Here is a 23166-nt window from a genome sequence, read left to right as displayed (position 1 = left end):
TGAGAATACCTAAAATACACAAAATATATAGCGTCACCAGACATGGTCGGTTGAGAAGGGACGGTGATGAAGAAGGTAGACGGCTTAGGATCGAATAGGGTTTAGAGAGAAGAGAGGGAAACCCTAGAGAGAATCTGATACCATGTAGAATTGTGTAATTCTCCTTAGTGGAGGCTTTCTCATTAATTGAATATATATAGGATTTACAACCTAAATATGAGAATACCTAAAATACACAAAATATATCATTTACAGAATATTCACGAGATAATATAAATATTATCTAACAAATTCATTCAGCATTACTCATGCTCTTGGAAGGGTGATGTTTTACGTACAACAAAAAGATATCATTTTCATGAAAGTTTTTGAAATTAAATTTGCGGTCTTTGAAAACCGTATGTATTACATGTGAAAATGTAAAACTAAAAATAAATGGATTTTTTTCCATTAAAATGATCTATTGATCTCATTGTATAACTATCTTGTTCTTTGAAGTTTCTTACCCTTGTATATATATATTTTAAAATCTGTTCTTTTTCTGCAAAATAATATAATATAATAACAATAATATGATTTAGCTTTATTAAAGACCAATTTCAATTTTGTTAGGACATGTTCGCAAGTTTAGGCATCAGATTGTATAAATTCTAACATTTATATTAACTAATTATATCATATGTTTTTTTTTTTTGAAGGCTTGTTATTTTTAATTAGTTATGTAATGAGAAAATTTATGAATTACATACTTGTATTAATAAAAGGATGTTGCTAACAAGCACTACAAAACTCTTGTTAGCTTTTTTCTAAATAAAATGCACATTATTATGAAATTAATAAGAGTACGAGACAACTTATTATACATAGTGATAGATATTAGAGTTTACGATAATATTTGTCACACAATTAGGATATATTTGTATATTATTGTGATATAGTTTGTATTCTTATCAGACTAGATTTCCTAACAAGATTAGGACTAGCGTTGTAACACTATATATATTATTTAATAGCTGCAGGCTGGGCTGGCCGGTACATTACTAGCTAGTGTACTACTAGTCTGCGACCTAGGCCTGCGTTTATTACAATCTTTATATTTTCTTTACTCCAAGAGTTCCAAAATCCTTCCTTTTTTTTTTTTAATATTTTTATTTTTATAATATGTTGTAAAAAATTATGTATGCACCAAAAATTGAAACAGGTAAGAACAAAGTTTTGAAATAGAAAGACAATATATTTGTCGCTTATTTGCCTTATTATATCTTTGTCCGTCCATTTTTTAGAATATTGAGCATCCTTATACTAGGGTTTATTTCTTGGAGCAAGATTTCTACACACGTCTTTTTTTAGGAGGCCTACACCCCTCCACTTTATCACTTAATAAAATAGAAATTTCTTTCCAAAAGATACTCTCTTTCTTCAAAGGATACTCTCTTTCTCCAACAATTACAATGTCTGATTTCATTCCTCCATCGATCACAATTCCAGCTACCTTCTTCCCCGAAGTTGGGGTAAAATCCTCAATTTTTTTTTTTTTAAAAAAAAAAAAAATTATTTTAACTATTTTTTTTTTTTTGAAATATAAGTAACATTGATTATTTTTTTTTGTTGTTTTACAGTCTAAATTTCGTGATTATACCGTCGTGAAAAGCTTAGGATCTGGAGGTTTTGGATATGTTTATTTAGTAGAAGGAGAAAACAAAGAAAAATTTGCTTTGAAATTGATTTCAATTAAAAGGGGAGAGCTGTCTAAAGAAGTGATACGAGAAATATCACTTCTTTATGACACTAACCACGAAAATATTGTTAGGTAATTGGTATATCAATTTTCTATTTTTTTTTTTTTGAATTTTCGAAAGAATTTTAATATTTGTTTGATTTGTTGTGTAGGCTGAAAACCGTGTTTGTAGAAGGGGAGAATTTATGTTTGATTATGGAGTTCTTGGAGGCGGACTTGGAGGACGAATCATTCCCCCTAGAGAGTGATGCTGATGTGCGGGTAAAATTTTAATTAATGTTGTTGCATTTAAATTTTTGTTTTTTTTCTTTTTTTTTTTGAGATGGAGTAGTAATCGGAATTTCTAGGGTTAGGTTTTGAGATATTAGTAGTAGTAATATGAATTTCCAGTTGATTCATCTCGAATATATGCTGGTTAGTAGAAGTTTTAGTTGGTATATGTACTTGTGAATTTTAATCAATGAAAGTGTTAAGACTTTTCTAATTAATTGTTTGGTACAATGTTTTATTTTTCTTTGTTATCAATTTGTCTAATTAATTTCGGTAATTATAGTCACTAAAATGAAGTAATTTTATGGTAAATCTGTGGTTGATTTTAATTATTCTGTTTAGTATTTATATGAGTATCAAACATTTGAGATGGTTGGAGAAAAGGACCAAAGTTTCCTATGATAAGTAGGGACTACTAATTTGTCGAATCTGAGATCTGTAATTAGGTGTTCCTTGTCATTACAGACTTGATGAGATAAATACAGTTTTATAGGTACAATTGGGTTATGTACTTAAGATTGTAGGATACCTGGGTATTAAACAGTAATTGTGAGTTGAATCGCGCTTGTACTTGACTACTTGGGCATTAAGAGTAGCCATATACTTGTATATAGGTAGTGTAGTTTATTGGCTTTTTCAGAGCTCTTAGACATTGGACTTAAACCGTATATGTAACTATGTAAGTATGACTGTATGAGTATTGCTGTAAATTGGTGATACTCTAGATTCCCGAGTCTTGGATGTAATTGTAATCTGGTGCTGTACATCCAACTTCGGTGCAAGACTGTAAGTAGGCAGTGGAAGCTAATTGAGGACACCGTTTTGGTTATTTTGATGATGCTTGTTTTTGCCTGTTGGTGTATAAGCTGTAATTTTAAAATTCAGAAACGAAATCAACACTAACTCAACCGTCAATAACCAAACCAATAGACCCATAATCGAAAAATACAACAAAAAAATATTTAAAATGCATGTCATGATTTGCTGAAAGGTTTTGACTTCTTTATTTAGCTTGTTGTCACTTTAGCTCTTGCGGATGTTTTGGGGGTATGTTCATGCTGAATTGCTTTTTAGTGTTTGAATCGTCAAGTAGGTTATTTGTTGATTTTATATCCGAATTTCTTTGAAGGTATGTGCTTATTGATGCTTGATCATGAGTGCTGATGGGTAACCAAATTTTGTGAATTAGGGTTCTTTGGTTTGATTTTTGTACTACATGCAATTGCTTTTTGGAAGTTGAATTATGCAAGTATGTTGTTTGTTGATTTCGTTGATCATCAAAGAGGTTTGCGCTATTTGATATGCTTGATCATTTGAGTTTATTGATTACCAAAAAAAGTAAAATAGATCTTTATAATCATGATTTAAAATACTGTCTATTTTAGTTAATAAAATCTAGGTTTGGAACATCCGATTGTTGCAACAATAGCAGCTGTATGTTATAGACTGAATTCGGGCCATTGGGCTAATGTGATTATAATTTTTTAAATGTAGGAGTGGATGTATCAAATAGTTTGTGCCGTTGCTTACCTCCATGACAGAAATATCATCCACCGCGATTTGAAGCCAAATAACATTCTGAAGACAAAAAATGGAAACTTAAAACTAGCTGACTTCGGTCTTTCTCAAGGTTTTTTGTTTCCCGGAGAACAAATTACTCCCTTGGTATTCTTTCTTTTTATTTTATTTTATTTTATTATAACTGTCAAATAATAATTATGTGAAATATTGCTTGCTTGTATTATAATTGTCAAATACTAATTATTTTATCACTTCATTTGCTTTATAACTTCAAACATGTTTGTGAATTGTGCCCTTATATATGTAATTAATTTTTTACAGGAAGCTACTCCTGAGTTTAGTGCTCCTGAGATCTTACTTGGATCTCGGGAGTATGGTACAGCCATTGACATGTGGTCAATTGGCTGTATTTTTGCTCTGATGATACAAGGAGAAAACCCATTCTTCAATCATGAATCGTTAGCTGCTCATTTATTTCAGACAAGTTCCCCGTTAGGGCATGTGATGCCTAATTTGGTTCTGAACAACATATTTAGGTAAAGTAAATTAATTATTTAAATTGCTTATTTCATTTTTTTAATATTTGTTTTCTTTTAATTCAAAACTAACTGTTGTATTATATATTCTTTCAAAAACTGTTGTATTATATATGTAGGAAGTTGGGCACACCTGACGACTCTAGTTGGGCAGGTGTTACAGACCTCCCCAACTATCCCACAGGAGGAGAAGTCTACAAAATGGCGGTAAATTTTATTTATTTTTGTAAATTTTCTTATTAAAAAAAAAAGAATCATTATATTATATTTATGTTAATTTGGATCTTAATAATTTCAGGAGTTGGATGTTCTCACAAGCTTTGATGAGGAAGGAAAAGACTTACTCAGGGTATGTAAGGGTTTACACTTTTGTTTTTAATTATTCTAGGGCAGTTTTGCAATTGTAGCCACCACAAAAATGAAATCACACTCTTGATTATCATTATGTAAATTAAGACCGTTAATCCAATCCATGATAATTGATCTTCCATATACCTATTTTTTACTAAATTAATTTAAAATTATTGACTACTCTGTATACTTTAGAAGTCATTTACTTATGGATAGACAAGATTAATCAATAATCATTAATAGATAACATTTTTTATGTAGCCATTGAATATTTTCCTTTATTTTATATTAAATAAAAAAAACTAATTTATTTACTTTTTTGTTTCAGAAACTGTTGATTGTTAATCCTAATAACAGGATTTCTGCCAAAGAAGCTGTGAATCATCCCTACTTTAGGAGTATGAAGAAGCTGTGAATCATCCAATTCTAAGGACATGATTCCCTAGCATACATTTTAAGGATCTGAATACATGTGCTCCTTCCATTTCTTGCAAAAATTTGGACCTTGTTAAACTATTTTAATGCTATCAGTAAGCTCTTTTCGAGTTTGAAATCGAATGAAAACCGGAGCAAGTAGGAGTAGAACAATCTTGAAACTTTTAGACAAGCATCTAAAATTCTATGATTTATATTTCTTATTCAAGAAGTTGGTAGTTGATACCATGTTCTGATGTTTGGTTCCTTTTTGTAAAGAGGAAACAAATAGATCCAAACTCAACTTTAGAAAAATTTGCCTTAATTCGTTTATTTCAGTTTTACCTATTATCTTTCTTTTGGTTACATATTAATCTAGTCTAACCATAATTAGTAATATATGATTAGGATGATGATGCACAAACCATCCATGCATGCTTGTGTAAGCAAAGAAACTTTTAAAGAATCTGAAAGGCCAAACTAACAGTACAAACTTAAACCTACCTTAAAATCAAAGAATTTTGTATTAGCAACTAATTAAGGTATGTTAGAGAAGGATTAGAGGTACGTCGAGATAATTAACAATGCTATGTAGTATATTATTGCTTAAATTACTATATTGAATTATTAATCAACATTATTGTCCATTTTTATTTTAAAAGAGGTTCTTTCAATTATTTACATACTTCAAATTAATTGAAGTATTTAATTATTAGAGGCCAAAATCTCACACTAGCTAGGTGCACTCATTTATATGGACGACATTGATAGTACTAAATTAATTGTAGCATTTTCTTTGATATATTTATTTTATTAACTGTCACCTGTAAAGATTTTATGTAAAGTTTTGGGTGAGACGGACTCACGTGAGTCCACTATCATGTTTTTGGTGTTGCGGACCTCGCGATCGGGTTTAGTTAGCCCGCGCCTTTTTATTGGACTTTTGTTATTGAGCCCGGTCTCACGTGAATCCGGTCTCACACAAAACCTTTTGAAGATATATTATATCTCAAAGAAGAAACACTTGACAAGTTAAATTTGGAACAAGTTTTATTTTGTATCCCAATTTGATTTAAAAGTCGATGTATATCCAAACCCGAATTAGTTAGACACGTTAAAATCAGTTATATTTCACTTTCTTGCTGACGAGTGAACTTGCAAAATTGAGGTGTGAGTGTGACTCATGCATGGCAAGTTTTGCCACCATGGAATTGAATTAGTAAAAACATGGGCCACCATAGAATTAAATTAGTGAATTGATCAATAGTGGTATGTATAATTTCGTGGAAGCTATAATATATAATGCGGTAATCGTTATCAACAAATGGAAACTGCCATGCACGTACAATACCATATTAGATAATAGAAAGTATAAAATAAGTTTTTGTTTGCTAATAAAAATCGTGGTTTGTGATAATCGAAGAGATAAATGATATTATAACAAAAATTATGTGAACAAGTTTATAACATGGACCTCTTTAATTTTTAGGGAGGTTTAATTTGACTAGATAACTAGTTTCGATTATTAAATAATTAAATGATAGTAGGTGATGTATTTCACTAGAAGTAAGTAATGTAGTCATCACATTTAGCTATGATGTTTTAGTAGCTAGGATTTTTTATTACTTCTTTGATATAAGATGAGGTGGAATAGTCGAAGATCCTAGTCACGTAATAGCAGGCCACATGGATTCAGATAAATCAGATTCATGCAACGCGGTTTTTAATTTGAAAGTAGTCTACCTATTGCTCTAAATTGACACTTGAGATTGTCGATGATGTTAGACCAACGTGCGTAAAGCATGACTGCCAGTGCCTATTTGCTAAACTATCTTATCATATCTTTCAATGTCCACAATTTGTTAATTGTGAATCCTAATTTAATGTTAACAACATTATTATTATTGACCAGTTGATGACCATTTTTAATTTTTTTTTTATGCTCCGTCTAAAAGCTTCAATTCCTTATTAGGAAGTGAGTAAATATATATCTTTTAGCTCTTATATACTTTAAAGGTTAGGCCTTTTGAGAATATATATGGGAAAAAGGATCACCTCAAAATATCCATAGTAGATTATGATCTCATAATTTCTACACGAAAATGGTTACAATTTAATACCATTTTGATTAGTAGATAGACCTTGTTAATAGAGAATATGAAGTATGCAATATTCATTCTGGGTTTATATTCTATAAAGATATATTTTATGCAATTTAGTAAAAATTGTAATTCCACACTTGGTAATTAAGACAAAATGCGCTATTGATATTTCATGATTATTGTTTGAATATATAGCACATAAGTTTATTTATTACTCGTACAGTCGTACTTGATACTGCCTTCGATCTTTAATGATAGACCAAATTTTTAGGTGTCATCCCCAAATCTTAGGTCAATATTAAATATTTCAAATTTCAAACTTTTTCATAATACTGTATGTTTGATGCCATTCACCAAGAATCTGTAAGGGTTGGTATGATAGAGATGTAAAATTATGAGTGTATTGTTGTACTTCATATATAATGAATTATTCCTTAGAAATAACCCAGGCCATATGGTTTAATGTTGTGGTCTTGTGGATTTGTGCATTGGTTCATTTGCAAGCAGTGTTTCTTTTTGCCATATTCTTGTGCATTGGTTCATTTGCAAGCATTGTTTCTTTTTGCCATATTCTTGTGCATTGGATTGGAGCTATTAGCTAGTCACCCGTATGTGTTGTACGTGGTGATTGAGGGATTGTTCTTTGATGCACGGTTCTGTTCTTTCTTGTAATGTTTGCCGCAAATTAAAGGTTGATGCTAGCTCGGGCCTTGTTAGAGGAGTAGAGGAAAACTCCCTTGTTTACTTAGCTTTAACTTATAATTAATATAAGATTAAGAGATTATACAAATTGCATGTCTCAAAATCTCGAATACACTACATTAGTTGAAGCTTAAAGGCAAAATCCATTTACTACATATACAGTACAACGTTACCACATACATGAGCTACGTAATTGTTAATTGTTATGCATGTTACTAGTTACTATATATGTACAAACTCTGCCTCTATCAATATAATTCTAGACAAAGAAGTGCATACTCTATAGCTAGTACTAGTATTTACAGAGTTATATAGCCTTAATTATATATGTACACTCACTAGATATAAATCTTCCTTGATTAATCAAATTCTTCTTCACAACTCAACAGATTAAGCTTTGGGAGACTGCTTGTTGTAAGCATTTCAAAGTTTTGTTGTATGATCGGAATCCCATGAACCAAAACTCAAACTCATCCGCGGTTACTATTTCTAGATACTTTTGTGATGGCTTTTTCAAGTTCTCGCTTTGATTGATTTTCTTGATCTTCCTTAACGGGATTACAACCTGCACCAACACAATTTCATTCGCGTTAAAATTTAATTTAATTCATTCGATACCAAACATGTACAAACGTACGTATAAATAATTTAGACATGAGCAAGGGCATTAATTAAGTAATGGTGGTATGCATTACCTTGTAGTGGAACCTTAGGGGTTCTCCGGCAGGGGAGGAGACTTTCGCGATTGGCCTGTCGCTGCAAAAGGCGAGTTTCTCCGAGGAGATGAATAAGCGGCCTGCTATGGGACCGGCCGTGGTGTACAAGCTGCAACGAGAAGTCCTTAACAACTGTTCTCCTTCTCGTACACTAAATACTCGTCTAAACACTTTGTCAAATCCTCCTACTAAGCTCAATTTTCCTTTCACTGCATTAATTAAAATAAACGACCATTAATATTGTACCCTAATGATATGTAAAAATTATATAGAAAACTACCAAAGTATTATTACACATATATAAATTGAAGGTTGGTAGTACGTACCAAGTTTGTTCATCGTGGTAAACACTGATTGCCCTTTAATACGTTGTTGTTTCGAAGTGATTAAAGCTCCATCAACTTGCCCACCGGAAGAAGGTCCAGGCAATAATTTGATGGACGATGTTTTTGTTGTTGGATCATAAGCTATTCTTGGCAAACCATTTCGAAGCAAATGATCTCCGAGCATACTCTTCATGCTCCTTGATGATTGAAATGCCTTTGAAACGTTCATTCTCGCTAACTTAGTGTGAATAAATGATTTCTCTTTTAACTCTTGATAAGGCTAAAAGTTTCTCTTAAAGATGAGTTGAAGCAAATGGTAGTTGGTGATGGAAAATATGTTTGTCAAAGGGAGGTGTATATATAAGAGCAAAATGTGTGAAACTTTATAAAATTTTGATGAATATATATAAAATTTATTTAAGGTCATTCATATGTCAGCAAAAGGAAATAGATATATACTAAGCTTCATACTTCATATTTAATAATAAAAAAAGCCACCATCAATAATCCACCATACAATGCAAGATTTCTTGCTGTGTAAGTTGATGGTTTCATGCATGTATAATTGTATATATTTCATTTGCTTTCCAAAAGTGATGACGATCTAGTAATATTTTTTTTAAAAAAAAAAGTAAATTATAATAATCTACTTTATTTAATAAATAAAGTAATAGTATTATAAATTTTCAAAAATTTTAGTCTTAGCTTAGAATGAATTAGAAAGTGATGTGGGGTTTAAGGATGTATCATCCAAGTGTAAGCATTGTAGCTTTTGAGTCGGCAATGTGACTTTCTGATGCTATCTTTCTAACATTTTAGACCTAAATTGAAAGAGGCAAGGTAGATTATCATTAAAAGTTCTTACTATACTAATTTACCTCATCTAATTGAAAAATTATACTACTTGACAAGTTATATAAAACGAAAAGGCAAGGTATATACTCTTGTATTAAAAATGAAGATTGACATTGGCTTGCTTACTAATTAAGGATACATATACTCGATAGTTGATGACTAACTTAAGATACTCAATCAAATTAAATGCAACGCAAGATTAAACTTGATTGTTGAGATTGTGCTATGTGATTTTTGAAAAATTATAAGTAAAACGAAAAAATTTATCAAAAAATTTACCCTAGGATTGTTTTCATCGTAAATTTTTTACATAACTTCAATTATATTATATTAGACTTAAATCCCTCACACATGCATTATAAGTCCAGCCACCTACTCAAATCAATATCTAGCGCTAACTTGACAAGTTCATAGCTTATGACTACTGTAGTATGTTTGACTACCTTTTCCTTTTTCTTTTTCTTTTTCTTCTTTTTGATTTTAATCCGGATATTGTTTAAATAATGTTATAATCCAATTCAATGAGCATTATACAAGATGACTGGTTGCTGACAAGATGACACATGGAATTGTCGAAACGTGCAATTGAATTTTGTTACTGAATAATCAGCTTAATTGGAAGCGAAGAAATCTTTTATATTGTCACTATATCTTCATATATACATGCACCTTGACTTCACAATATTATGTACGATGAAGTTGTAGAATTTGGAAAGTTACCAATTATATAATGCACATATAATTTATTTGATTATAAATTGATGAGTAATAAATAAATATTATTTTGACTATGACAATGACCATAAAATATATTCTACGTCTGTCTCTATGATAATAGATTAAAAATGACTAAGGGTCTGTTATCTTACGTTGAAATTCAGTTCAGTTCAGTTCAACTCAATTCAGTTCAGTTCAGCTCCTAATTCCTTCTCTTATAAAATATTCAGTTCAGTTCAGTTCAGATGAGTTTAGTTCAGTTCAGTTCAGTTCAGCTGAGTTCAGTCAATGAGAACAGGCCCTAAGCCTTGGCTCTTAGCCTCTTATTAGCTATGTTCACTTAGACATATTGTATGTAAGAAATTATACATGCATGGAAATCATTTTAATGAATTAAGTTAAATTTCACATTTAAAACTTCTCCACTTAAAAATTTTAATTAAGTTTTCAACATCAATATAATTGGCATACATTTATCTATTAATTATCGTCATTACAATGTGCTAATTGGAAAAAAAATTTGACACAAACTCGAATGAACATATATTTTTAATTTTAATAAAGTATCTACAACCTAAGAGATTAGGGCTCGGAACATAATAACGGCCCATAATCTACACATATTATATGGTCTAACAAACTTTGTAAAAATAACACAAAATCATAACGTAAGAAGTAATTAGAACGAACATATAATTAACCCAAATAACATAAGAAGTAATTGTACATATGTAGTTAAATTCCAAAGAAATAAGTTGTTACTTTGAAAAATGTCAAAATCCGTTTTGATTTATCCACCCATTATGTAGCTATGGAACATCTGAGTGTTATACACTTGTACAATAGAAGGATAGTAGATATATTTTCATGAACATAATCCATGTTATGTTTACACTCTAGCATCTTAAACATACTCATATAACTCAATGTATATACACAGGTACTCGGCCATTGCAATATGCCATTAGAAGCGCGTATTTTCATGTACACATTCATCTGGTACATCGCCGAGTGTAGTCCCAAGCAACCAATGTATTTACAGGTCAGAGCTATCTATATATGTACTTGTCATGTGTATCTATCTCTACACAAGGCCTAATTGCGTTAGGAAAACAATTTGTTTTCCTGTTTTTCTAGAGTTTAACATTCAGGTAATCTTTTGTAACAAAGGCTCACAAGAGAGTGCCTGCTGCAGGATTCTGAATGTCTTTTTGTAGTTTAGGAATCCCACGAACCAGAACTCGAATTCATCATCAGTTACTACTTGAAGGTACTTTTTCGATGGCTTTTTCATGTCCTCAATTTGGTTGGCATTCTTGATCTTACTTAAAGGGATCATAACCTGCATTGTATAGATCAATGCACTTTAGTTAATATTATGACATTACAATCTAAGTAACAAAAAAAAAACCAGCTGATAATAACTTTACTGACAGTAGTACTGTATACATGGTATGTTTAAAGGCATTTAATTTAATTTACCTTGTAGTGGTATCTTAGAGTTTCTCCTGAAGAAGAAGAATACTTTGCAATGGCTTTGTCGCTGCAAAAAGCTATCTTGTCAGTGGAGATGAAAAGGCGGCCTGTAAGCTGTCCTGCTGTGGTGAACAATGAGCATTGAGAAGCCTTCAGAAGCTGTTCGCTTTCATTCAGGTTGAACATTTGTCTGAATACTTTTTCCACTCTGCCTACCCTTAGAATATTTCCTCCAAAACTCAGCTTCCCTTTTGCTGTGGAACAAAATTGGTAAAAACTAATTAGTCACTAGAAAAACAGAATTATTCTTAGAATTTACAGAAATAAACTGATATGACATGATACACTAGTATACATATATATAGTGACATACCAAGCTTGTTCATTGCACTGATTACTGATTCCTTTTTACTCTTCATAATTTTAGAGTTACACCCATCTAAATTATGGCTAGATGGTGCAGTCAATAGTTTCATCGGCTTGTGCTGATGTCTGAGGACATGATCCTCAAGTGTACATTTCGCGGACTGAAATGCATTAGCAACATCCATATTTTTTACCTTGTTTGTTTCTATGTATGAGTCTCTATGGATTGAAACTTGAGAGCAGGTGAAACAAGGTATATGTGATGATTAGTGGAGGGAATGAAGCGCGTTACAACCATGGATATATGTATAAAATAGCAAAGAAGTGGAGCAAGTTGTTGAAAGAATCTTGAAACTTTTACAAGGAATGAGTCATCCAAGGATCAGCAAGTGTGAATTCTTATTCAAGAAGTTGATACCACCGTGTATGGTTGCTTTTTATAAAGAGGCAAAATCTACTTTAGAAAAGTATTTGTCTCCCTTTTTTTTCCCCTTAGGTTTAAATCTGTTTTGTTTAGTTATAGTAACAAGTGGAGACAGTTGATAAAAATTAGCAAGTGGTGTTGGTGGACTTCAGATAATTTAATGTAACATGTTTGTATGCATAAATAGGTAAGCAGGGAATTTCTCGCTTTGAGAGTTAGTTTCCGAATTTATCTCCTTGATAAACAATCAAAAGATCGATTCAAAACACATCAAGATTTGTGACTATATTTCTTAATTGTGACTGTATTGTAGACAGAGGTTTTTATATGAACAAAACTGTATGTTGCTTTTACTAAAAATGCCAAATTAATATCTTAAGGGTCATTATTTTGTACAAAACAGAACTTGTACAAAAATATATGGTGCTGAACAGATTTTTTGTAAGGCCTGCAGCTTGTTACAAAGCCGGTTTTTTTTTTTAAAAAAAAGACCTAACAATTGACCTGTACAAATCTGAGTTTAGCCAACTTAAAACTGACTTGGCTGACAGATTTGATAGTTTACTAATAACTGATGTTGATTTATACCTTGATCAGCATTTTCCACACATTATTACTTCCATTTATTGGTATTCTTTTGGTCGCATCTATGTTGTTGTTCTGTTTTTGGTTGATTCTGCTGAAGTGTAAGCTTGCAGGATTGAGGTGTGAGTGTGACACGAGGATTGCCGTCACAGGACAGATTAAAAAAATCATGTACATTAGCTATGTCATACATGAATCAGCAACATTGCAATCTATAACAACTTTTGAGTCAGAAATCATATACTTTGGGCAAGGATAGTTTACTTTTTCCTTTGATTTCCTAATGAAGGATATTCCTTAGGCCTGGTTTCAGGTAGATTTGCTTTGGAAAGGTTTAAAATTAAAGCTTCCCCAAACATTTAGGATACTAACATGCTACAAAAAGTTTGCTGAATCAGCTTCTGGTCATCTGAAAGTCTATTGACAGGAAAAATATCAGGAAGAGGTTGATATTTTATTTTACAAAAAATCAGGAATTTGATATCCATTGAATCTTTCACTATCAATTAAAAATAAGCTAACTTTAGCATCCAGATTAAGCATCAATTATTCATTTAACAATTTGACTTTCATGCATATATTAGTATATTACTAATTAATGTTAAAATTTGATCATCTAACATCTCTACAAAATTTATTACTAGGAAAAAATAAATGATTTTCTTAATATATGTATTGAAACAAATGTCATGACATCTTACATAACAACATTTGTTTTATATATTTAATCAAAATTATAGTCAAATTTTGTATTTAAATAGTGCAGAAGTCAAGATGTTGTATGTACTAACCTAGGAAGAAGCATAAATTACAGCATAGCACTAAGCAAGAGTATCAGTTTGGAATAAATTAAAGGTTACCCCATGTATGAGTACTAACACTTAGCATATCCAAATACTTCAGCAAGTACTTAAAACTGTTATTCTGTTCTGCGCGTCCACTTCACTTGGTGATGCCTTAGTTGCATGATCAACTACTGGTCCATTTCTATTTGGTCAAGCTAAGTAACTACTAACCAACTATAAGTTCTTTATTATGTGACCTTGTTCCGGATCCATATATCTAGACGTCCTAAGGCAACAAACCCAACTGTAGTTGTTACACAACCTTAAGGTACACCATGTTGTAAGCTCTTCTATGTAGACTATATGCTGTACTTTTTTGTTGCATTCGTAATTTCTAGGTAGAAACTGTAATTGCTCCATAAAAACATACTTCGTGAGTAATTCTCCCCCCACCCCCTACCCCCCCTATTTCACCAACTTTGCTCTATGTATTATACATATTGTGAAGGCTTGAAGGGTACAAAATTATAAAGAAACTTGTGCTGATTTTCCTCGAAGTATGTAAGTATTTCCATTTGCAAGTAAGCATATCAAACAAGAATAAATAAATCAAATGAACTCCATGAGTCTTTCTTTGTATATAATTCTCATAATCACACGACTGAATTCCTTGATTTTGATTAGGCATGAATAGAGTATCTATAAGAACATTTACACCTTAAAAATTATTCAGTGCTCTGATATGATATTATTGATTTCTATCGAGTTGTAACACAAAATGAAAATCAATTCGGAGCTCAGATATATGCTGTTTATCACATCTTGTAAGGCATAAAGATAACTATATCAAATCACGAATCATAATATTTTTTTCAGTAAAATTCATCAAATCAGAGACGGTTTTAAAGTTTAAACCATCTTGTTCCTGAAATTTGAGTTATACAATGTTTGTGTACTTAATTCTGCTGCATGGACAGGTTCATTTACTGAAGATAAAATGTTTCAGTAATCCTAAACAGCATTTCCAAAGCTACTCATGTATACATATATATCTACAGAAAGCTAGCCTCATTGATCATTGTGGAAAATAAATAATGATTTTCCTACTAATCCATGTCAAACTTTCATTCAATTGATCTCATCTAATTAAGCCTCATAGATTCCCGGATAGTGCTTGTTGTAGGCTTTTGAAAGTTTTCTTATAATTCAGAAATCCCGCGAACCAGAACTCATACTCATCATTGGTGACAACTTGTAGGTACTTTTTCGAAGGCTTCTTTACATTTTCACTTTGGTTGGCTTGCTTGACATTTCTTAGAGGGATTACAACCTGCATTAAGACCAATAATACACTTTAGTTTCAACATTAAAACAGAACAATCTGCAATATTATACAGATTGACAGACAGTACTACTATATGTTTGGTTAGTAAAATTGATTTACCTTGTAATGATATCTACAAGTTTCCCCTGAAGGAGAAGAATACTTAGCAATGGCTTTGTCGCTGCAGAAAGCCAGATTTTCTGTGGAGATGAAAAGGCGGCCTGTAAGAGCTCCGGCTGTGGTGAACAAACGGCACTGAGAAGCCTTCAGAAGCTTTTCTCCTTCACTGACAGTAAATATTCGTCTGAATACTTTTTCCACCCCACCTACTTGCAGAATCTTTGCTCCTAAACTCAGCTTCCCTTTTGCTGTTAAAACAAATCAGTATATACAAACATTTAGTCCTAGAAATCGATCATAAAGAGTTTGATTATTGAATTTACACAACTTATTCTGTTCTTAATTAACATACCGAGCTTGTTCATTGTGCTGATAACTGATTCTTTTTTACCCTGCATCATATTTTTTGAGTTACACCCATCTGCAATACGGCTAGATGGTGCTGGTAACAACTTCACACGTTTGTTTTGATCATTTATCGACGACTCAATTCTAAGGACATGATCCCCTAGCATACACTTCAAGGATTTGAATGCATCTGTTCCTTCCATTTGTTGTAAAAAATTGGACCTTGTTAAACAATTTTTTTGCAATCAGTAAGCTCTTTTCGAGTTTGAAATCGAAGGACACTTAGGATGTTTATGATGGTGAATGAAGATGAGCATGTGTATATATATATACTAGTAGTAAGAAATTGGAGCAAGTTGGATATAGAATAATCTTGAAACTTTTAGACAAACATCCAAAATTTTATGATTTATTTTTCTTATTCAAGAAGTTGGTAGTTGATACCATGTTCTGATGTTTTGTTCCTTTTTGTAAAGAGGAAACAAATAGATCCAAACTCAACTTTAGAAAAATTGGCCTTAGTTCGTTTATTTTAGTTTTACCTATTATCTTTCTTTTGGTTACTTAATTAATCGAGTCTAACCATAACTAGTAATATATGATTAGGATGATGATGCACAAACCATCCATGCATGCTTGTGTAAGCAAATTAGCAAAGAAGCTTTTGAAGAATCTGAAAGGCCAAACCAACAGTACAATTTAAACCTACCTTAAAATCAAAGAATTTTGTATTAGCAACTAATTAAGGTATGTTAGAGAAGGATTAAAGGTACGTCGAGATAATTAACAATGCTATGTAGTACTTCATATATTATTGCTTAAATTACTATATTGAATTATTTGATCAACATTACTGTCCATTATTATTTTGAAAGAGGTTCTTTCAATTATTTACATACTTCGAATTAATTGATGTATTTAAGTATTAGAGGCCAAAATTTCGCACTATTTAGGTGCACTTGTTTATGTGGATGACGTTAATAGTACTAAATTTATTGTAACATTTTCTTTGGTATTTATTTTATTAACTAAACACTTGACAAGTTAAATTTTGGAACATTTTTTTTTTTTAATTTCTAATCCCAATTTGATTTAAAAGTCGACGTATATCCAAATCCGAATTAGTTAGACACGTTTAATTTCAGTTATATTTCACTTTCTTGCTGATGTGTGAACTTGCAAGATTGAGGTGTGAGTGTGACTCATGCATGGCAAGTTTTGCCACCATAGAATTGAATTAGTAAAACATGGCCACCATTTCATGCTTGAATCAGCATCATATCGTTGCAATGCGTAGTAACTTTTGAGTCATAAAACATACTTTTGGATTTTGAAAAAGTGCTTTTTTTTTTCGGTCTCAATGATGGCAATCTATTACTTCATGAAAATAAATAGTTAAGATAAAAAGATCTTTCAAATTTAAGGATACTCACATGCAACAAAGTTTTCTAATTTTAGCTTCATAAATCACAACACCCAAAAGTTTGTTTGACATTCGGATTCGGATTAAACTACAATCACATATAGAGTATTCCCTCTTTTCCCTTGTTCCCTCTTCTTATTGATGTTATTACTTAATTACGGTCTTGTTTGGTTCACATTATCATAAGAACCTAATAACTAGGTTGTACGTATTCTCTTTTCTTGATCATATTTTTGTACATTATTATTGTTGGTTTTGATGTTTAATTACGAAGTAAAACGTCTGGAAGCAAACTCTTCATAGTTAGTTGTACAATCACTGAAGCTTTTTCAATTCGAACATTATTGATTGTATATCTCAGCTATTTGATATTTAGGCTTAGTTACAGACTTACAGTACTATGAAAGAGATTTTGATCAACTTATAATTGAATATTTGAATAGAGAAGAAGAAAAAACGTTATCTAGGAAGAAAGGAATGACGTTGGTTGGTTGATTTTGAGATGTTTAGACATGTATATATCACATCATCCTTGGATTTTTTTTTTTTTTTTGAGGAAATCATCCTTGGATCTTTAATTCAACTAAAACAAATTTAATACAAGTAGTATTAAACAGCACTTGTTTTTCCTTTTTTTTTGCACAACTTTTAATGCAATTTTATTGTGATTAAAATTTCTCATGTTAAGTATTATAAGATACTCCCTCCGTCTCCAAATGATAGTCCCTTATGGGCAAAAATCACGGGAATTAAGAAACTTAAATAAAAGTAGTAAAATTACATTGAAAATATAAATTCACATTGGGTATGTAAATTAGTAGAGAGAGAAAGTAATAAAGAGTACATTGAAAAACAAAATTTACATGGGAAACTTAAATTTGCACAAATATTGTTGTAATTGGAGGAAATTTTGATAAAAAAATTGATATTAATGGTACTTGAAAAAAGCAAATGGGACTATCAATTTGGGACTAAAAATAGGCCATAAGGGACTATCATTTGGGGACGGAGGTAGTATATAACAATTACATTTTTAAAAACCAAAAATCAAAATGAGTTTTACATGCAATATCTAACATGACTTTTTTGAAAAATAAAAAAATCATAAATTGTTGGATTCTATTTGTCATAGAATCTCTCAAGATTAAATTGAAAGAAGCCGACCTTAATTTGATGAATCAATACAGATCATAATACTTTTCAAAATGCGACAAATTACAACAACAAAAAAAAAAAAAAAAATAAAATTGTAAATTTACAAATTTTTTTTTTCTTATTAGTTGTCTAACTACTATTAGGCAATTAGTCCAACTCAAATAGAGATGGAAAAATATGTCATGTTTATTCTGTTAACAAACAATCAATCAAGCTAAGAAAAGCTTTGGTTGGTTTTACTATACACCTATTTTGGCATAAAAGTTAATACATTCTTGACAAACAAAAATCAAAAATCAGAAGCGGTTGAGGCAGTTATGGGATGTTAGTTGGGTAAAAGTGAGTAAATCTTTAATACTTTTGGAGCATCAGCACTGAAGCTTTTGTGCTGGCAATGCAACTTTTTGATGCTTAGGCTCTTTTGTTGTAAACTTATGATCGATCAAATTTTCATGCTTGCATGTGATGATGTTTTATTTTTCCATGCAGAAACAATTAATTCAACACTATTAAACTTTGCCTTAATAAGATTGTCCATAAAAAAGAAGTATATAGCTAATTTAAGATATAGCTAGTGGTTGCATAAGTTTCTTGTTTGCTAATTTATCAAATTGCTTACCTAAAGTCATAACCTTTTCTACCACATTTACTTGTCCCTATAAATTCAATGATTGTCATTTGTTACATGTTCTTATGTGTAGCACTTAAAAACCCATATGTCTGCCACGAGATGTGTCTAACATGATTAATATGCTGTGATTTTAGAGATATTATATCGATTATATTTCCCCTTTGTGGTAAGTGTGATGTATATAGTAGTAAGTTTTATGGACATTCCTAATTAAGCTGAATATAAATCGAAATATTAATGAAATATATACAAAGTACTCGTATTCTTTAGCTTAAAAAACTTACTAATATACTTATATACATCACACTTACCATTGAAGAATTATACAACCACTTAAGAATTTTAATACAACAGAAAGACGAATTGGATGCAAAATTTATTCCAGGAGGGATGGCAGCTCAAAAGTATGTAGGCTATCATTATATAAACAATCAGTTTAGTTGGTCAAACCAAATCAAATTTTGTCTTCCTATTGTTAGGGAAATCATTCATTATATTTAAATTATAGCCAATAATAACATTTGAGAATTATTGCAAAATTATGCATAAAAAGTAACAAACTATATAATGCAAAAAGATTAATTTAAAAAGAAAAAGAAGATATCCTACCATGCTTTTTAAGATATGGAGTAAATGATTATGATCGTAACCTATGTACATTGAAAGAATATGCATGTATATATTTTCATGAATAATAGCAAATCTTCTTTAATTTCCACAAAAAAAAAAAAAAAATAAAAAAAAAATAAAGACAGTATTATTCTAAAAAGTGATACATCGTACATGCATGAATATATTCTCATGTAAATTTGTGGATGGAGGAAATATACGTCCAAAATATAAATTATTGTCCAATCAAACAAATTCTGTTAGATTATGGAAATAATCTTCCCACCTAAGATTGAGTTGTTGGAATTAATTACTTGCAAATTTTAGTTGGATATTGTTGTGTGATTGGCTAATTTTTGAATGAAGCATATATCTTTTTTGATAATTAATTAATTATGCAAAGAATTAATTAGTTGGCTTCGGTGGTTGTATTAATTCTTCAGTGCTAAGCAGTCGTTACTTTAATTTTATGGAGCCATACTTTAGTTTAGCATTAAGCACCGAATTCTAACTGATGATTAGCATTTAGTCCATATAAAAATTTCGATATTTGAAATAATGTACCAAAAAATCATGTTACTTTCTAGTATTGTAACCTTTATTTTTCGAAGAGAATAGTATTGTAACATAATGTTGTAGGTATGTTACATACTAGTATATATTGTAACACGATATTATTGTTGGTTTATTTCCACGCAATTGAAAAATCGGTTTATACATGTCCCATTTTACCAAAGTTTTGTGTAACACATGCACACTTATATCTCAGGTTTGTCTATGAAGAGCGGATCGCACCCGGCCCTAATATTTTTATGGAGTTTATAGCCGGACAACTCAACATATAACGTATGTATAGACCATATAAATTGTTCATATAAATTACTTCGTACTTTATATTAAATGATAACTTAAACGAGTAACGTAATTACCTTCTTTACGACATAAATCATGTGGTTAGCTAAGACATACATGATCTCAGGCAAGATTTCATATTCAAGAAGGCGTCCTCTCATGCGCCATGTCATCATGTTTGATCCCTTGTACAATGAGCTAGGCAAACAGGCAACACTTGATTTCCTCTGTTATATTTTCCCTGTTTTGTAATAACAGTTTGTAAAAGCAGTTAATTGAGTATGATAAATCTATCAGCAATAGAGCTTTTTGTGGTGGAAGAACAACTTTATGATGCCACACCCACCTTCTTAGCTTGATCAGCGGTTTAAGTTAGCTTATCCACTTTTTATAAAAACACTGATCCGATCGATCAGCTGATTTTTGTGGCCTACGTGTATGCATGCTTAGGGCCATAGGCATGCATGTGAAGTTGTTTTTCTTGCAGAAACAAGTACTATATTATTAGTATAAACATTACCTTATATAAGATGGTCCATCAAAAAGTTGATTATGCATGGTTTAATTAATTAATTAGAATTGTAATAACATCATGCTTACCTAGATTATCGATAGCTTTTTCTAACATTTTGTTAACTTTATCATTTATCTTTAATCATTTTTTCTTATAGTGATTCATACTTAGGTCAGCCATTAGATGTGTCTAGCATGACCCCACCGCGAAATATATAAGATATGGGTAAAACCTTTCCTAATGTAATGTAACTTTGTGGTTAAGTATAGCTACATTGCATGCAAGTAAACTAAGCATGTATCTCTCTCCGTTCAATATAATAGTCATATATATGGATTACGGAGTATTGTTTTTTATCATCACTACTAACTAATTAAAAAATAAACGGTGAATTATAAGAAATTGATTTATATGACAATTTGATAGATAATTTTGAATGGGGGTGTTATTATAAGGATGAATTAATTGGAGGATTGGAGAATATTCTTTAAACTTCAAAGCCATAAGATTACATTAAATAAACTTCCTTGGCATCAATAATGCTAGAAGTTGGGTTCATAAATTAAAGATGACTTTATTTTAACTCTAATTATAGAATTGATTACATATTAATTCGTCATCACTTTATGAAAAGCAAATCAAATAAAAATGCATGAGAGTTGAATTGGATCATCAACTTACTTAGCAAGGAATCATTTATAGTCATTTTTACTTTTGCTGAGTCATTAATGACTTATTCCCACTAAATTTTAATTCAAAAGATATTCCAATCAACCTCTATAAATAGATTCAATCTTACCTTCACAAACTCCCTTCCCACCATCAACTACCAAAATACACACTATTTGCTCTTCATCACCTTAAACAATCTTAGGCTCTTAGCTTCTCTATAGTCTTAAAAAATTACTTATATTAATTTATCGAGATCGATTAGTGATACTAATTAAGCTAAAATGAATGCTTCTGAGGCGTTTAAGTCAAGGCATATGAAGAGTATGCTAGGAGATCATCTCCTTCGAAATGGGTTGTCAAAAATTAGTTATGATCAAACAAGAAAAACTTCTACCCTCAAACTATTGCCTGGACCTTCTACAGGCCAAGTAGATAAATCGTTGGTTACTACAAAACAACGTAAAGTGGAATCAGTTTTTACCACGATGAATAACCTTGGTACGTGTACACATGTTACATTTACGTACACAAATGTTCAAATCATTCTTGCATTATTAATGTAAATTAATTTGATTTTGTAATTTTTCATTACTGTATTTATAATATATGGATCATAATTAATTTTTGCTCACAATCTATTTAAACTATGCAGTGAAAGGAAAGCTAAGCTTAGTAGGAGGGGTTGACAAATTGTTTAGAAGAATCTTTAGCCTTCGAGAAGGGGAGCGGTTGTTGAGGGCTTCTCGTTGTAGTTTGTACACCACGGCAGGTCCGATAGCAGGCCGCCTCTTCATCTCCACAGAGAAACTCGCCTTCTGCAGTGACAGGCCAATCGCGAAAGTTTCCTCCCCCACAGGAGAACCTCTTAGGTTCCATTACAAGGTACTACATTAGGCAACTAATAACACTTAACTCTGAATTTTGTGTACTAATACTGATGTATGTTGTCTTGAATAACTTAATTGATGTGGATTTATTCGTGTATATGCAGATAGTAATACCATTAATGAAGATCGGAAAATGGGATCCAAGTGAAGACATGAAAAAGCCGTCACAAAAGTATTTACAAGTAGTGACCGCGGATGAGTTTGAGTTCTGGTTCATGGGATTCGTTAACTACAACAAAACATTGAAATGCTTACAACAAGCAGTCTCACAAAGCTACATTTATAGGAGTACTACAGGCTAATTATACTCCTAATTAACTAGGATTCTGATGTAGCTAGGTGTAGACAGTAGTTCACTAGCTCTGTAACTGTTAACTCATCAACTTCTCTGAGATGGAAAGAAGTTTTTCCCCTCGAGTTTTTGATGGCACGCAATTCAATTTTGTACATTATTCCTTAGTTATGTTTCTCATTCTGAATAAGCATTATATTTTCAATGAGTTCCTAGCTAAGAATTAACAATCTTGAGCGAAACATTTCCATCTGTAACAATTAGCTCTGATTACTGAAGTAAAATTTACTTCAACTAAACAGACTTCAGAGTATCAACACAGATGCAAACTGTCGTATCCTACAATAACAAGCTAAGTTCACTTTATTTTTGGCATAGCATTTGCATTTTTTTTATGCCCAAGAGTAGAGAATCCAATTACATCGATGCCATGGAATCGTTTATTGACAAATTTA

General features: G+C 31.3%; 4 protein-coding genes and 1 pseudogene across 5 annotated transcripts; 2 read left to right on the top strand and 3 right to left on the bottom strand.

Annotated features, from left to right (window-relative positions):
• Nucleotides 1-1451: 1451 nt before the first annotated feature.
• On the top strand, nt 1452-4831 carry LOC145618941 (uncharacterized). Its single transcript, XM_081673551.1, has 11 exons — nt 1452-1511; nt 1620-1810; nt 1891-1999; nt 3083-3137; nt 3198-3293; nt 3408-3442; nt 3503-3673; nt 3851-4065; nt 4185-4272; nt 4364-4414; nt 4745-4831. The coding sequence occupies exons 1-11, from the start codon at nt 1452-1454 to the stop codon at nt 4829-4831; spliced, it is 1158 nt and encodes a 385-aa protein (XP_081529677.1).
• A 2970-nt stretch (nt 4832-7801) lies between these two features.
• On the bottom strand, nt 7802-9008 carry LOC145621281 (GEM-like protein 4; annotated as a pseudogene). Its single transcript, XR_014108372.1, has 3 exons — nt 8677-9008; nt 8330-8559; nt 7802-8199 (listed from the first exon to the last, which is right to left on the bottom strand). The product of XR_014108372.1 is annotated as a GEM-like protein 4 (transcript).
• Nucleotides 9009-11052: 2044 nt separating this feature from the next.
• Nucleotides 11053-12347, bottom strand: LOC145621331 (GEM-like protein 4). Its single transcript, XM_081676071.1, has 3 exons — nt 12098-12347; nt 11731-11978; nt 11053-11590 (listed from the first exon to the last, which is right to left on the bottom strand). Exons 1-3 carry the CDS (start codon nt 12273-12275, stop codon nt 11396-11398), a joined length of 621 nt encoding a protein of 206 aa, XP_081532197.1. The 5' UTR covers nt 12276-12347; the 3' UTR covers nt 11053-11395.
• A 2498-nt stretch (nt 12348-14845) lies between these two features.
• LOC145621378 (GEM-like protein 4) lies at nt 14846-15955 on the bottom strand. The gene is made up of 3 exons (XM_081676108.1): nt 15681-15955; nt 15329-15576; nt 14846-15214 (listed from the first exon to the last, which is right to left on the bottom strand). Exons 1-3 carry the CDS (start codon nt 15877-15879, stop codon nt 15038-15040), a joined length of 624 nt encoding a protein of 207 aa, XP_081532234.1. The 5' UTR covers nt 15880-15955; the 3' UTR covers nt 14846-15037.
• A 5734-nt stretch (nt 15956-21689) lies between these two features.
• Nucleotides 21690-23077, top strand: LOC145621248 (GEM-like protein 4). Its single transcript, XM_081675988.1, has 3 exons — nt 21690-22030; nt 22185-22414; nt 22524-23077. Exons 1-3 carry the CDS (start codon nt 21814-21816, stop codon nt 22719-22721), a joined length of 645 nt encoding a protein of 214 aa, XP_081532114.1. The 5' UTR covers nt 21690-21813; the 3' UTR covers nt 22722-23077.
• Nucleotides 23078-23166: the final 89 nt, after the last annotated feature.

Source organism: Chenopodium album, chromosome 27, assembly GCF_948465745.1.
Source record: "Chenopodium album chromosome 27, dcCheAlbu1.1, whole genome shotgun sequence".
In the NCBI taxonomy this organism is placed as follows: Eukaryota; Viridiplantae; Streptophyta; class Magnoliopsida; order Caryophyllales; family Amaranthaceae; genus Chenopodium; species Chenopodium album.
Note: the sequence above shows the minus strand (reverse complement) of the source record. Positions and strands in the feature narration are given on the sequence as shown.